The sequence below is a fragment of the Ranitomeya variabilis genome, chromosome 4 (assembly GCF_051348905.1).
Source record: "Ranitomeya variabilis isolate aRanVar5 chromosome 4, aRanVar5.hap1, whole genome shotgun sequence".
NCBI classification, from domain to species: domain Eukaryota; kingdom Metazoa; phylum Chordata; class Amphibia; order Anura; family Dendrobatidae; genus Ranitomeya; species Ranitomeya variabilis.
In genome coordinates, this window is record NC_135235.1 from 189,896,191 (window position 1) to 189,913,667 (window position 17,477).

Consider the following 17,477-nt stretch of genomic DNA (forward strand, 5'->3'; position numbering starts at 1 on the left):
TCAACCTGAAAAGGCAGATTCACATCAGGCTGACGCAACACAGGGGCAGAGGCAAAACGGCGCTTAAGCTCCTGAAAGGCCTCTACAGCATGAGGGGACCAATTAGCAACATCAGCGCCTTGTCTGGTCAAATCAGTCAGTGGTTTAACGACATCCGAAAAACCAGCAATAAATCGGCGGTAAAAGTTGGCAAAGCCCAAAAATCTCTGAAGACCCTTAAGAGAGGAGGGCTGAGTCCAGTCACCAATAGCTTGCACCTTGACGGGATCCATCTCAATGGAAGAGGGAGAAAAAATATACCCCAAAAAGGAAATTTTCTGGACCCCAAAAATGCACTTAGACCCCTTCACACATAAAGAATTAGACCGCAGAACCTGAAAAACTCTCCTGACCTGCTGGACATGAGAGTCCCAGTCATCAGAAAAAATCAGAATATCATCCAGATATATTATCATAAATTTATCCAGAAAATCGCGGAAAATATCATGCATAAAAGACTGGAAAACTGAAGGGGCATTAGAAAGACCAAAAGGCATGACCAAATACTCAAAGTGGCCCTCGGGCGTATTAAATGCGGTCTTCCACTCATCCCCCTGCCTGATCCGCACCAAATTATACGCCCCACGAAGATCAATTTTAGAGAACCACTTAGCACCCTCTATACGAGCAAACAAATCAGTAAGCAATGGCAATGGGTATTGATACTTAACAGTGATCTTATTCAGAAGCCGATAATCAATACATGGTCTCAAAGAGCCGTCTTTTTTTGAGACAAAGAAAAACCCAGCTCCCAAGGGAGAAGAGGATGGACGAATATGTCCCTTTTCCAAAGACTCCTTTATATATTCCCGCATAGCAGCATGTTCCGGCACAGACAAATTAAACAAACGACCCTTTGGATATTTACAACCCGGTATCAAATCTATGGCACAATCGCACTCACGGTGCGGAGGTAACGACCCAAGCTTGGGTTCGTCAAAGACGTCTTGATAATCAGAGAGGAACTCAGGGACTTCAGAGGGAATGGACGACGAAATAGAAACCAAAGGTACGTCCCCATGAATACCCTTACATCCCCAGCTCAACACAGACATTGCTCTCCAGTCCAAGACTGGGTTGTGAGACTGCAACCATGGCAATCCCAGTACCAAATCGTCATGTAAATTATACAGCACCAGGAAACGAATAATCTCCTGGTGATCCGGATTGATACGCATGGTTACTTGTGTCCAGTATTGTGGTTTATTATTAGCCAATGGGGTGGAGTCAATCCCCTTCAGAGGAATAAGAGTCTCCAAAGGCTCTAAATCAAAACCACAACGATTGGCAAAGGACCAATCCATAAGACTCAGAGCGGCGCCAGAGTCAACATAGGCGTCCGTGGCAATGGATGACAAAGAGCAAATCAGGGTTACAGACAAAATAAACTTAGACTGAATGGTGCTAATGGAAACAGACTTATCAAGCTTCTTTGTACGCCTAGAGCATGCTGATATAACATGAGTAGAATCCCCACAATAGAAACACAATCCATTCTTCCGTCTAAAATTCTGTCGCTCGCTCCTGGACAGAATTCTATCACACTGCATACTTTCTGGCGTCTTTTCCATAGACACCGCCAGATGGTGCACCGGTTTGCGCTCCCGCAGACGCCTATCAATCTGAATAGCCATTGTCATGGACTCATTCAGACCTGCAGGCAAAGGGAACCCCACCATAACATCCTTAACGGCATCAGAGAGACCTTCTCTGAAAGTTGCCGCCAAGGCGCACTCATTCCACTGAGTAAGCACAGACCATTTACGGAATTTTTGGCAGAAAACTTCAGCTTCGTCTTGCCCCTGAGATAGTGCCATCAAAGTTTTTTCTGCCTGAAGTTCCAAATGAGGTTCCTCATAAAGCAAGCCCAAGGCCAGAAAAAACGCATCCACATCGCGTAACGCAGGATCCCCTGCTGGCAATGAGAAGGCCCAATCTTGAGGGTCACCCCTGAGCAAGGAAATCACAATCCTAACCTGCTGAGCAGGGTCTCCAGCTGAACGAGACTTCAGGGACAAATAAAGCTTACAATTATTTCGGAAATTCTGGAAGCTAGCTCTATTCCCTGTGAAGAACTCCGGCAAAGGAATTCTCGGCTCAGATACCGGAGCATGTACCACAAAATCTTGTAAATTTTGTACTTTCGTGATGAGATTATTCAAACCCGTAGTTACACTCTGGAGATCCATTATTGTCAGGTGCACACAGAGCATACAGAGATTAGGAGGAGAGAGAGAGAAAAGACTGCAGCAAGGCAGACTGGAGGAAAAAAAAAAAAAAATTTCAGCAGACTTCTTATAACTCTCCTTTCTCAACCTGGGTCTTTAACACTTTACTGGCCGGTCAAACTGTCCGCCCTGTCATGATCTCTGCAGGCAGAGATCATAGCAAGCCTATAGAGGGACAAGCTCTCGGAAGATGGAACTATACTGACCATGAACTAAGCCTGCCGCGCAACTAGAAATAGCCAGGTAGCATTTCCTATTTATCGCTAGATGCCCAGCTCTGGCCTAAGACCTAAATAGCTAGCAGAGGGAAATATAAGACCTGGCTCACCTCTAGAGAAATATTCCAAAGAAGACAGTAGCCCCCCACATATAATGACGGTGAGTTCAGATGAAACAACAAACGCAGCAGGAAAATAGTCTTAGCAAATTTGAGGTCCGCTTACTAGATAGCAGAAGACAGATAGTATACTTTCATGGTCAGCAGAAAAACACTAACAAAACACCATCCAGAGATTACCTTAAACTCTGGCATTAACTCATAACGCCAGAGTAGCAATCCCTGATCAACGAGAGCTTTCCAGACACAGTAACAAAACTTCAGCTGTGAACTGGAACAAATAGGCAAAACAAAACATGGACAAAAGTCCAACTTATCTAGTAGTAGTCTAGAAGCAGGAACAAGCACTGAGAGGCATCAGATAACATTGTTGACCGGCAAGAAACCACCAGAGAAATGAGCTTAAATAGCGACACCCACTACTGATGGAATCAGGTGAAACAGGAAAGAGGATGACAAGTCCAATTCCACAAGCGGCCACCGGGGGAGCCCAGAATCCAAATTCACAACAGATGTTGCTTCGGTCTTACAGCACGACTCCTACTGGTGTTCGCCTTATTGCTTTGATCTCGTTTCTCACTCAGCACAATCTATCTCGCTTCTGATCCTTCCTTGGGCACCGCCGCTATCCTGAGCAGGCACGGTCCCATTACGTTCGCTCAAGTTGCCAAGCCTCTGCCAGGATCCCACCCCTGACAGAGACCCTACTGTATCTTCCCCCCACAACACCCTCTGCCACAAGGTGTTGCCTGGTTCCAACCCAGTCAGCTTTCTCCCTAACTTCCTGCCTGACCCCCAGTTTTACCAGTGTGTGAGGAGTGGCCTAATGAATAGAACCCTTAGCTCCCCCTGGAGGCCCAGCGGTGAAATGCATTGGTGTCTGTGATACCTGATCAGATGAACTCCTTCAGTGCCATCAGACGTACCATAGCTCCCCTTAGTGGCGGAGCCACAGTACTGCAACGACCAGGACTCTGGGGCGCTGCACTCCCCCTTGGTTAAACACAGTACTCCGGGACTGAGAAGAAAACAACAATACAAGTTAGCAAAAAGACATACAGTTTTGTTGAGTGCAATAACAATAAGTATGTTTAAACAGAGCTTCCCTTTATGGGAGGTGAGGACACTTGAACGTTACAAACATGATTAAATATCATAGCAACATGCTATAAATAACTTTTCTTACCCAACCGGGTATTCTACTAGTACAAACTTTTGAACAATAACTTAACATCGCCTTTAAGGATGTACACTCGGAATCCGCTAAAGACCTTCTTATAATCACATTATAAGGCAATTTAACTTTTACATTCTCCTTCTTTAAATCTGCAGGACCGCCTGTCCTAACGGCACCAGACCTACTGCCTCTCCTTCCTTACAGGACCGCTCCTTTCAGCCCGAGCCTTCTGTCTTTTCAACTACTATACACAGTATAGAACATAACATTACTTTCAGTTCAAGAGCACCGAGTCATCTCTACATGACTCCTAGGAGGACTCAGGGTTCACCTTCTGTCCTCGTTATCTATCAACATTATCAAACATTTTCTATAGAACATTAAACCTTCTCATTATTTTCTTACTGACATGTATGCTGGACACCACGTCTACCCCTACGGGCCCACTGCATCCTTCTTCTAGCTTTCACTTTCTTTCTGGGAACATTACCAGCATTTCTTTACAATTAACTAGTTGGATACATATAACTTTCTCACATAAACATTATCATCACGTTCTCTTTATCAAAACATTATTGCTATCTCTCAGTCTTAAAGCAATACTATTCTCTAAGTGCAACACATGAACGTCCCCTTTAAGAGGGGACCAAGTCTCTATGAGGTAGCATGTCTCTGTTCTGGGGTTGTCACGGTGGCTAGACCCGGTCCGTGGCCCTGCCGGTCGGTGGGGGACGTCCGGTGCAATGAGTGATGATGATAGTGGTGGTGAGGCTGTGATGGTGCGGTGCAGTTGTGGGGTGCAGGTCGCGGTAAATAACGAGGACACCAGGTTGCAGTCTCTTTACCTCTTTACTGAAGATCTCTGGGTCCTCAGTCCGGAATCCGGATAACCAGGCTGCGCAAGTCCGGCCGGTCCAATGGCACCTCCAGAGTTCTCCTCACAGGTGGAAATCTGTGGCTTCCTTCTAGCGCTATGTGTTGTGGTCCTCCCCTGCTGTGCTTACGGAAAGTCCCCACAACTGTTGTGTCTGTTTCTTAAGTTCCCTCACAACTCGATTAGATGATGTTCTGCTAATCTTCCGTCCCTCCCTGATGTTACGGTTGGGACGGCACCCGTTTGACGGGTAGGCTCGGAGCTCTTCCGGGACCCTAGAGTCGCCCCTCTCCACAAGTTGCCCCCCAAGACTGCATAGGTGATTTAAGTGAGACAGCCCGCCTTAGACTGACTGTCCTGCCGCTGTTTGGAGTATTGCATTACCAGCATTTCTTTACAATTAACTAGTTGGATACATATAACTTTCTCACATAAACATTATCATCACGTTCTCTTTATCAAAACATTATTGCTATCTCTCAGTCTTAAAGCAATACTATTCTCTAAGTGCAACACATGAACGTCCCCTTTAAGAGGGGACCAAGTCTCTATGAGGTAGCATGTCTCTGTTCTGGGGTTGTCACGGTGGCTAGACCCGGTCCGTGGCCCTGCCGGTCGGTGGGGGACGTCCGGTGCAATGAGTGATGATGATAGTGGTGGTGAGGCTGTGATGGTGCGGTGCAGTTGTGGGGTGCAGGTCGCGGTAAATAACGAGGACACCAGGTTGCAGTCTCTTTACCTCTTTACTGAAGATCTCTGGGTCCTCAGTCCGGAATCCGGATAACCAGGCTGCGCAAGTCCGGCCGGTCCAATGGCACCTCCAGAGTTCTCCTCACAGGTGGAAATCTGTGGCTTCCTTCTAGCGCTATGTGTTGTGGTCCTCCCCTGCTGTGCTTACGGAAAGTCCCCACAACTGTTGTGTCTGTTTCTTAAGTTCCCTCACAACTCGATTAGATGATGTTCTGCTAATCCTCCGTCCCTCCCTGATGTTACGGTTGGGACGGCACCCGTTTGACGGGTAGGCTCGGAGCTCTTCCGGGACCCTAGAGTCGCCCCTCTCCACAAGTTGCCCCCCAAGACTGCATAGGTGATTTAAGTGAGACAGCCCGCCTTAGACTGACTGTCCTGCCGCTGTTTGGAGTATTGCATTACCAGCATTTCTTTACAATTAACTAGTTGGATACATATAACTTTCTCACATAAACATTATCATCACGTTCTCTTTATCAAAACATTATTGCTATCTCTCAGTCTTAAAGCAATACTATTCTCTAAGTGCAACACATGAACGTCCCCTTTAAGAGGGGACCAAGTCTCTATGAGGTAGCATGTCTTCTCAAGCTACCAGTCCGTACTCAACAAAGGTTCCAGTGTGGTATCTTCACAAAGAGTCCTTTTTGAAGTAAAACCAGTAGGGAGCACCTTTAATAAGGTGCAAACTATTTACAAAAAGTTTGTATCATGCACTGTTCATGATCCAGCAGTTCTTTCAGTGATGAATAAACAGGAAACAAAACAAAAAAAAACAGAAGAAGGGATCCCGGGTAAACAAAGGGATCCCTTTAAGAATAACCCAGGTCGGGTTTAAAGTAGCAAAAAGCAGGGAAACAAACAGTTAACTATGTACAGTTTCAGGTTTCCGAGGTTTAGTTAGACGGCTTCCAGGGCTGCACCTGGCACTTAACCCTTCCTGGCCTGGGAAGAGTGAGGTCCAGGGTTACACCCAGTGCTGGACAAACGCCGTTAATCCGTCTTTCATGTACGGTTAAATCATGCGCAGCGATGGAGGTCTGCGCAGCTTGAGTAGGGGCATTTGCTGCAGCAAAGGTAGCGGCTGCTGCAAGATCAGTCACTGGAACGGAGTCAGCAGCTGTGGCACTAGCAGTCGCGGGAGTGGTGTCAGTCATCAGGGCAGGGTCGTCCTTCATACCTGCTTCAGATGCGGTCCCTCCGGTGCCGGTCTGCTCCGTCTCCACTGGTGTCTGGAGTGCTGGTTGCAGGGCCTTGCGCTGCAGCGTTGTCATCTCTGCATGCAGCATACCGCTTTCCGGCAGGGCCTTGCTTTCTGGCTTCGGAGCGCTGGAACTTCTTTCTTGCTCCGGACCAGGCGAGGCTGCCGACAGATGTCTGGTGAGGCTCCCCATGATGGTCTTCTTCCACCCGGCCTCAATGCTCAGCTGCGTCTGCAGGAGTTGGTGGATCAGCTCATCCGCTCCGGTCTGCAGGAGGTCAGCGTCCACTGTGGAGGTCTGGCTGCGGTGCCCCTCCGGGTAGCTGGGGGAGTCCTCGGCTCCGACCCCACGCTCCGGCTCCGGGCGGCTGGCCATGGCGTCCTCCATGTCGCTGAATTCTTCTTCCTGGTCCTTTCTCCACTCTCTCCTTCGTGGGCGGTTTCGTTTTCTTTGTCTCTGCCCACCATTGAGGATCAGGAGGCGGACCTCGGCTGCTGACGGACACGTCCTCAAGGGGCAGAAATACTTAGACTGGGCGGCCATTGTCTTTTGTGCTCTTCAGCTTGTTCACGCCCACTTCCACGCCCTTCTTCTTCTCCTGCGCTCTCCTTAGCGCTGTAATGGCGGCGGTTTTGGCGGGAACTTCTGGCGGCAAGTGGCAACACACAGTCTTTGCAATCAGTCACAGTCCAAGCATAATAAATCACAGTTCCAAGGCACACATGACCTGATTCTTCAGGCTTAAGTAGATCCTGTTCGTGATGCCAAGTTGGAGCGCCCCCACTGCCGCAGGGCCGAGGGGTACCCAGTACCGGGCCTCTGAGTCTCTGTTCTGGGGTTGTCACGGTGGCTAGACCCGGTCCGTGGCCCTGCCGGTCGGTGGGGGACGTCCGGTGCAATGAGTGATGATGATAGTGGTGGTGAGGCTGTGATGGTGCGGTGCAGTTGTGGGGTGCAGGTCGCGGTAAATAACGAGGACACCAGGTTGCAGTCTCTTTACCTCTTTACTGAAGATCTCTGGGTCCTCAGTCCGGAATCCGGATAACCAGGCTGCGCAAGTCCGGCCGGTCCAATGGCACCTCCAGAGTTCTCCTCACAGGTGGAAATCTGTGCCTTCCTTCTAGCGCTATGTGTTGTGGTCCTCCCCTGCTGTGCTTACGGAAAGTCCCCACAACTGTTGTGTCTGTTTCTTAAGTTCCCTCACAACTCGATTAGATGATGTTCTGCTAATCCTCCGTCCCTCCCTGATGTTACGGTTGGGACGGCACCCATTTGACGGGTAGGCTCGGAGCTCTTCCGGGACCCTAGAGTCGCCCCTCTCCACAAGTTGCCCCCCAAGACTGCATAGGTGACAGCCCGCCTTAGACTGACTGTCCTGCCGCTGTTTGGAGTATTGCTTGAAGCTGGATATTGTGATACTCCCTCGGCGTTCCGGCCACCGGTTGTGCGCCTCCGTAGGATGTTGCTTCGGTCTTACAGCACGACTCCTACTGGTGTTCGCCTTATTGCTTTGATCTCGTTTCTCACTCAGCACAATCTATCTCGCTTCTGATCCTTCCTTGGGCACCGCCGCTATCCTGAGCAGGCACGGTCCCGTTACGTTCGCTCAAGTTGCCAAGCCTCTGCCAGGATCCCACCCCTGACAGAGACCCTACTGTATCTTCCCCCCACAACACCCTCTGCCACAAGGTGTTGCCTGGTTCCAACCCAGTCAGCTTTCTCCCTAACTTCCTGCCTGACCCCCAGTTTTACCAGTGTGTGAGGAGTGGCCTAATGAATAGAACCCTTAACTCCCCCTGGAGGCCCAGCGGTGAAATGTATTGGTGTCTGTGATACCTGATCAGATGAACTCCTTCAGTGCCATCAGACGTACCATAGCTCCCCTTAGTGGCGGAGCCACAGTACTGCAACGACCAGGACTCTGGGGCGCTGCAAGTACATACTTACATTCACGTCCCCCGGCGTCCGCTTCCTGCACTGACTGAGCGCCGGCCCTAACAGCAGAGCGGTGACGTCACCGCTGTGCTGTGCTTTCACTTTCACTTTACGGCGCTCAGTCAGTGTGGGAAGCGGACGCCGGGGGATGCGAAGGTGAGTATGTACTGTTTGTTTTTTTTACATTTTACACTGGTAACCAGGGTAAACATCGGGTTACTAAGCGCGGCGCTGCGCTTAGTAACCCGATGTTTACCCTGGTTACCAGTGAAGACATCGCTGAATCCGTGTCACACACACCGATTCAGCGATGTCAGCGGGACCTCAACGACCAAAAAAAGGTCCAGGCCATTCCGACACGACCAGCGATCTCACAGCAGGGGCCTGATCGCTGGTACGTGTCACACATAGCGAGATCGCTACTGAGGTCGCTGTTGCGTCACAAAACTTGTGACTCAGCAGCGATCTCGCTAGCGATCTTGCTATGTGAGACGGGGCCTTTATGTGGCGGTTTCATGAGACCTATATGATCCTTGAGATAACATCAAGTTTTTCCAAAACTAACCATACTTTCTCATAGACAGCCATGGTCAGCAGGCTCCTTCTCTTCTCTGGAATCTTCCTGTTCTGTTTTTATGTTGTATTATTTAAACTAAAGGCAAGGATCACTTTTCTTATAGGGGAAAATCCAACATGTTGGAAAATTTCCTTCCGTGATATCAATTGCTTTTTACTTTTAGAGGTGTTTAATAGAATCACATCAATGATGGAAAACCAAGATGGGTTGTTACATTAGGTCAAAAAAATATGACACCATGTGTGGTTACAGTAAATGAGAAATGTGCCTGCATGAGCTTTATGGTTTGATACATTATATACATTGCATGAAAATGAGGAAAACAAACAAATGCTATCGGGCAACACAATGTGAAATCCTTCCCATAGACAAGACATGGATAGAAGGAAGACTTCTGCAACAGATCAGAAATGACAATATGAAGAAACTAATGAAAATACCAAATGTAGCATCAGAGGAACGGGACAAGAAAAGAGACAAAGAACCGACTAAATGATAAGAGGCAGCAATGGAGATTGTAACATCATTTAGAATTACCAAGGGTATGTCATATATATCTTTTCTTAATTTCCTCTCTATTTAAAGGGAACCTGTCACCTGAATTTGGCGGGACCGGTTTTGGGTCATATGGGCGGGGTTTTCAGGTGTTTGATTCACCCTTTCCTTACCCGCTGGCTGCATGCTGGCTGCAATATTGGATTGAAGTTCATTCTTTGTCCTCCGGAGTACATGCCTGCGCAAGGCAATATTTTTGGATTTTGCATAAAACTCACAAAACGGGATTGAGCTCCAGCACCCAATGAATATAAATTATCATTAAACATATGGAATACCGTACCTAATATGTGACAGCCTTGTGCAAATTACTCCCAATATATTTTTACTTGCATAAAAAGAGGCAGCGATGTACAAAATTAATGTAGTTAATTTCATAGACAGCTACGATCCATGAATGTGCAAGGCTTAAACATAAACTATAATTATGTTGTGTCTGCACAGCAATAACTTTTAGGCTTCATAAATCATTACTGCCAGACCGTCTTGTGCTACATGAGAATGAACGCGCCATGCGCTAGAAATAAACCTTTTTGAGTTTATATCTATCTATCTATCTATCTATCTATCTATCTATCTATCTATCTACAAGCTGGCATTCACAGGAGTACAGTAATGACAGGCACAGGGATCTTCCACAGAACCCCAACAGTCATGACAACCCATCGGCATCCTGCCATCACATCATGGGCGTGCCAATGGTTGCTTAGAATGATGTGCCCCCCCGCCAACATGCATTAAATGCCGCTGTCAGAGATTGACAGCAGCATTTAACAGGTTAACAGCTGAGTGTGGAGCTCAGCACAACCTGTGGCTGTTAGCGGCAGATGATGGCTGAATATCACAGCTATCATCTGCCAAGAAAGATGCGACCTTGGCTGCGTCAAAGTCAGGGAGACAACATATGACGTACATCATATGTTGGTAAGGGGTTAGAGGCGGTGGTCTTTTCGCATGATTTTGATTCATGGTGGGTTTGGGCCGGGAATCTTCGTTTAATATAATTTTCTTCGACTCTTTGGCCAGAAGGCTGACCTCTTGCTTGCTGAGGTGTTTCCTGTCATACAGGCAATGGTGATTTATGCCTGGAGCACATCACAAGAGACATGGGGTTGTGGCTGGAACACATGACAGAAGACATTGGAGCTGGGGCTGCAGCACATCACTAGACTCTTGGAGCTGGGGCTGGAGCACATCTCAGGAGACATGGAGCTAGGGCTGGAGCACATCACCAGAGACATGAAGCTAGGGCTGGAGCACATCACTGGAGACATGGAGCTAGGGCTGGAACAAATCACAGGAGACATGAAGCTAGGGCTGGAGCAAATCACAGGAGACATGGAGCTAGGGCTGGAGCCAATCACAGGAGGCATGAAGCTAGGGCTGGAGCACATCACAGGAGACATGGAGCTAGGACTGGAGCAAATCACAGTAGACATGAAGCTAGGGCTGGAGCACATCACAGTAGACATGGAGCTAGGGCTGGAGCACATCACTAAACACATGGAGCTCGGGCTGGAGCACATCACAGGAGACATGGAGCTAGGGCTGGAGCAAATCACAGGAGACATGGAGCTAGGGCTGGAGCACATCACAAGAGACATGGAGCTAGGACTGGAGCAAATCACAGTAGACATGGAACTAGGGCTGGAGCACATCACTAAACACATGGAGCTAGGGCTGGAGCACATCACCAGAGACATGAAGATAGGGCTGGAGCACATCACAGGAGAAATGGAGCTAGGGCTGGAGCACATCACTGGAGACATGGAGCTAGGGCTGGAACAAATCACAGGAGACATGAAGCTAGGGCTGGAGCAAATCACAGGAGACATGGAGCTAGGGCTGGAGCAAATCACAGGAGACATGGAGCTAGGGCTGGAGCACATCACATGAGACATGGAGCTAGGACTGGAGCAAATCACAGTAGACATGAAGCTAGGGCTGGAGCACATCACAGTAGACATGGAGCTAGGGCTGGAGCACATCACCAGAGACATGAAGCTAGGGCTGGAGCACATTACTGGAGACATGGAGCTAGGGCTGGAGCACATCACTAAATACATGGAGCTAGGGCTGGAGAACATCACTAAGTACATGGAGCTAGGGCTGGAGCACATCACAGAAGACATGGACCTAGGGCTGGAGCACATCACAGGACACATGGAGCTAGGACTGGAGCAAATCACAGTAGACATGAAGCTAGGGCTGGAGCACATCACAGTAGACATGGAGCTAGGGCTGGAGCACATCACTAAACACATGGAGCTCGGGCTGGAGCACATCACACGAGAAATGGGGTTGTGGCTGGAGCATCTGACAGAAGACATTGCAGCTGGGGCTGCAGCACATCACTAGACCCATGGAGCTAGGGCAGGAGTACATCACAGGAGACATGGGGTTGTGGCTGGAGCACATGACAGAAGGCATTGGAACTGGGGCTGCAGCACATCACTAGACACATGGAGCTAAGGCAGGAACACATCACAGGAGACATGAGGTTGTGGCTGGAGCACATGACAGAAAACTTTTGAGCTGGGCTGCAAGCACATCACTAGAAACATGGAGCTAGGGCAGGAGCACATCACAGGAGGCATTCGGCTACAGTATGTATGACAGGAGACAATGGGGCAGCTGACTCTATCTTCAACTGTGGGACAGGAGCACATTGCACTCTAGCTCTGCTCACAAAGTACGTTCTGATGCCGGCACTGGCCAGCTTCCGTATATAATCCTTCAATGCATGCGCATACAGTGAAGGAGGGTTTTAAAGGGTTGGCAGCAGGCAAAACTTGGCTGCCGGCCTGAGCACTGTGGTCACGGGGGCGGCAGAAAGGTTTCCCACCCTTGCTGTAGATGGTTTGATAGGGTACACAATATCCTTTCTTGGGAGCAGAGATGACAAAATGATTTGCAGCCAGATAAATTTTAGTTTTTACTTCTTTGCTGATAGGGTCAGTTGTCCTGCGATCTGCTGGTGCTGGTCTTGCAGGTTGTTTGTACCCATGTGTATATTAATATGGTTTGAGATGGTAAATATGGATTATTGATGACTATTGTTACTTTTTCAATAGTTGCACAGCAAATTTTTCTGACCCTCTTTCCTGGGAATAGCCACTATGTATTTAGGTGCTTGCCAGTTGAGTCTATTAATAGGATGGTATCAGGATAATGTGACATCATGGTCGCCTGTTGTTTGATGTATGTATGCCGAGTGCCATTTAGTGGGTTTCTTGGAAGCTGCTGGGGGTCTGTGCTGCAGGTTTTGTTGGTGCTTAGCTCTCTTCTCACTTCTATTAATCACTTTCATTGATTTCAGGTTTACTAACGTTGTTGGTTTGTATTAGGCACAGTAGCATCCTGGCCAGAAGGTGTCATTTTGTCTGCACTCCTTGTTTCGGTGGCCCCCTCCTGGTTCAGATAGTCAGGTGTTTGTGTTTTTCGATTTGCTATCTCCTATCTCAGCCTGGTATTCTCTTGCTGTCTCCTACTTCCGGCAGAGGTGACATACATTCAAATTTCAATTTCCTTATCTCGGTAATTACTTGGATTTTGAAGCTCTGCCCCAATTGCACAGTTGCTTTCCAATTGAATAAAATATATATGTAGAGCCAGTAGAGCAAGGTGGTTCAGCATCCACCAATAGGAATGATACAGAACTCACATTTATCTGAATTCGGTTAAAACAGAAAAAAAAGCTAATTATGACATATGGGCCATCTGCTCTACGCGTGAAGAGTCCCTTATAGTGCTGGACTTGGGGAAGGTGAGTATCTGCTGAGTTTATTATTTTAGATAATTTACAGAGTTTGGGATCCACTTTCATCAAAGTGGACAAATCCTTTAAGGCTCTGAAATGTTACTGGTTTACATGGTACCTGCTTGAAGGTGGTACTGGAGTGTTTTCTCCTTCTGGAGGAGAGCTCTAACCATATTATTTCCTAGGAATCATTGCTCTAAAAGGTCCTCACTAGCTAAATATTGCTAAAGAGAATCTCTACCTTTTGTGATTTTTTTTTTAAAACCCTTTTAATGTAAGATGTAACCTAGAACTCACCCTGTTCCAGGTGGCTGTATCTCAAAGACTGGTGGGCGCAAGTCAACCATCTGTCCTAGAAGAACTCGAGCTGTTTCCTGTGGGTCATATGGTTTGTCATAGTTCTGAAAGAACAAACACATTAAAATAAGTGAACTATCTGATATATTTGTTATATAGCAATGTCTCAAGAGGATTTCGGTCATTTAAATACATATCATCTGTTCTTGTGAAAACCTAAAGATGACTCATTAGATGTAAATGAGCCAACGAACAATTGTTCCTCAATGGCTCCAAACACAGCACAGACTACATAGGAAATATTGGATTTCTCCACCGATGATACAATGAGTGCAGCCAAAAGAATCCAACAATTGTAAACAAGTTCTCTGTTGACAAGACTGCAGTGGTGACATTCCATCTACACCATATGACCGCTGCAGCCAATCACTAGCTTCTTCAGTGACGCTGAGGTAGGAAACACCTGACTGCCGAGACAAGTGATTGGGTGCAGTGGTCAGGTGTTATTGAGGAAATATCACCGCTGCAGCCCTATGAACAAAGACCATACAAGAGCACCTGAAAGGTAGAACTGCTATGGAAGATGCTTAAACAGGTAAGTAATACTTTATCATGTTATTTTTAAGCATTTCCAGTCTTTGCTTGGTTTCTAAAACCTAACATCTCCCATTAAAGAGGAACTATCTGTAGGTGAAAAGTGGCCAGTTTTTTTTTCTTCCAGCTAAATATATAGATTTGTGTTCTTTGCTTTATTTATTTTTTATATCCAAGACACAATTCCAGAGATATGGGCCTTTTAGTGCTTATTTTATGGTCTTTACCAACACAGTGTGGCTCATAGATTCTACATGGGACTTTCTTTGGACCTGTTTGCATAATTACCCTGTAAGCATAATTTTACGTTCTTGGTGAATGACATAAAAATTAGCACTAAATAAAAAGGCTCATATCTCTGGAGCCTTATGGCCTTTTTTCAAAATGTGGAATAATCGGGGGAACAAAGGGAATAAATTAAGAGCAAAATATGGTCACTTTAGGCCTGGTGATAGGTCCTGCTCGGGTCCTACAAAATTCCTTTTTTTGGTTTTATGTAATTACACATATATCAAAAATTTTAAAGAACAACAGAATGAGGATTTTACAGCTGAAGTCACAAAATGGAATGAAAATACAATGTTTTTTAAATAATAAAAATGTTCTCTCAATATGTACAACTTTATCAAAAGTGCACTTAACCGCTAAACTTTGCCTTAGACGTTATTCTTCTTTTGCATTGTATGCTCGGAGCGTGTGTACCTAATCATTTTATTTATTGCAAACCCATTATTTTTTTGATAAGACAATGATTCCAAATCTAACAAGATTCTTCATGAATATAATTTTTCTTAGTTAGTAGCAATAATCAAGGGTTTTTACTATGGTTTCTGAGGGCATCAGAGATAAAGGAAGGTTGCAGGCTCTGGGAGCACATAAGCTGATGTTGTATCTACCAGGCTTTACCAATCCACGAATACATATTATTGAGACTTCAAAACAAGTAGACAGAACGCAATGAAAGTTTATTTTAACCTTGGCCAAAAAATGGTTGAAATTGGAGCCACTTTATAATATTGCTTCTAGAACTGAACTGAGATTTCATCCTTATAGATGGTCGCACTCCGAGCCGGCTGCTTGTGTGTTCTCACAGGGGAATATATTAGACTGAGTACATTTTGTAAAACATGCTACGTCCTTGATAGCGGATTACCCATTCTAACCATGTCTTGTCCTTAGTGATGTTCCTACATGTAATGATGAGGGTATTCTATCTACCTTAGAGTCGAGGAAGGACTGGGCGGCCAGAAGCTCGTTAGTTTTCTGCTCAATGAGGCCAAGGTACTGCATTATGTTTGCTTCACGAATGCTAGATGAAGAGCCCAACATTTCATCCAGGACAGAGCGGTCACAATTTATCTTCTTGAACAAGGAATCAATTCCTAAGAAATAAGAACCATTACTTTAGCAGAAAGTAGAAGTCCAGCTTCATTATGTAAATGCATACAGGCATCAGAGTGGTATGATAAAAAAAGACCTGGAGAGTAATATGGAAACGATTGATGCCACTATGGATTGTGATATTACAGTAAACTTGATTTAAACTTATAAGTAAAAGTGCATGAATGATACATAGCAAGTACAGTATATTGTACTTTAAAAGTAACAGAACACTACAAACACGACTTTATTCTGGATACAATGGAAAAGGCAAAGCCTACTGGGGCTTCATGGCGGCACACAGAGCCTTTTATGGCTCCATACTACAGAGCACCTATAAGGTGCTTCTTGTGACTCCATATTATATGAGACATTCTCTCCAAGAACCAATGATTCTACAGGGCAATAATACCATAGTCAAAGGCACATGTTCGATTTTGTATCAGTGAAAAAATGTATGAATCTTAAGACATAAGGATTTACTACAGGTTTATTTGTGATGAGTACATGAGGTCTGTAAGTAAAATCTAAGAATGCAGTTTTTGTCCTTCCATTGCTATTCATCTAGGTCATATTGAAAAATTGAGGTTCATGACTCCATCATAAGCTTCCATGAGATGGTGTCCATCAGCAGTTGTAAATGAAATAGTGTCCATCAGCAGCTGCAATTACATTTTGTCCATCAGCTACAATGAGTTAGGGTCCATCAGCAGCTACATTGAGATGGAGTCCATCAGCAGCTACAATGAGATGGAGTCCATCAGCAGCTACAATGAGATGGTGTCCATCAGCAGCTACAGTGAGATGGTGTCCATCAGCAGCTACAATGAGATGGTGTCCATCAGCAGCTACAATGAGATGGTGTCCATCAGCAGCTACATTGAGATGGAGTCCATCAGCAGCTACAATGAGATGTAGTCCATCAGCAGCTACAATGAGTTAGGGTCCATCAGCAGCTACAATGAGATGAAGCCCATCAGCAGCTATAGTGAGTTGGTGTCCATCAGCAGCTACAATGAGTTGGTGTCCATCAGCAGCTACAATGAGATGGAGTCCATCAGCAGCTACAATGAGATGGTGTCCATCAGCAGCTACAATGAGATGGAGTTCATCAGCAGCTACAATGAGATGGTGTCTATCAGCAGCTACAGTGAGATGGTGTCCATCAGCAGCTACAGTGAGTTGGAGTTAATTAGCAGCTGCAGTGAGATGGTGTCATTCAGTTGCTATATTGAGATGGAGTCCATTAGTAGCTACCCGGAGATGGTGTCTATCAGTTGCTATATTGAAATGGAGCTCATTAGCAGCTACAGTGGGATGGAGTCCATCAGCAGCTACAATGAGATGATATGGATCATGAGATGACATCCATCAGCGGCTACAATAAAATGGTGTCTATCAGCAGCTACGTTGAGATAATAAGCACCAGCATAGAAGGGGGTCAGGGAGCTTCACAGTAGCGTGGAATGCTGTAGACTGAGGTTGGAAGTAATGAAAACCAGGTGGGTGCAGATCCTGCTGGTGAACACAGGCGTAAACAGTGGAAGAAAAATGATCTCTCCGGCACACCAATGAGGTAAGTGAAAAATGTTCTTTCTTCAGACATGGAGTGCCAAGAAAAAACAGGGACATGAACTAAAATCACCTGATGGATTTCTGGAGCGGTATTGCACCCTTAGTGATAAGCTATCAATTGAACCATATAGGTAACCATATACAGCAATTGCTATCCAATCAGAAGGACTTGAGCTGATGAGATTACCCTTGCATTA

General features: G+C 46.2%; 1 protein-coding gene across 4 annotated transcripts in view; it reads right to left on the reverse strand.

Moving 5' to 3' along the window:
• The window catches only part of ODAD1 (outer dynein arm docking complex subunit 1), a 346,929-nt gene that overhangs the window by 35,388 nt on the left and 294,064 nt on the right, over nt 1-17,477 (reverse strand). For all 4 annotated transcript variants that reach the window (XM_077259489.1, XM_077259486.1, XM_077259488.1 and 1 more), the window contains exons 12-13: nt 15,544-15,707; nt 13,732-13,835 (exon numbers count right to left, since the gene is read on the reverse strand). In XM_077259489.1, coding sequence (XP_077115604.1) covers nt 13,732-13,835; nt 15,544-15,707 — 268 coding nt within the window. The remainder of the gene's footprint in view (nt 1-13,731; nt 13,836-15,543; nt 15,708-17,477) is intronic.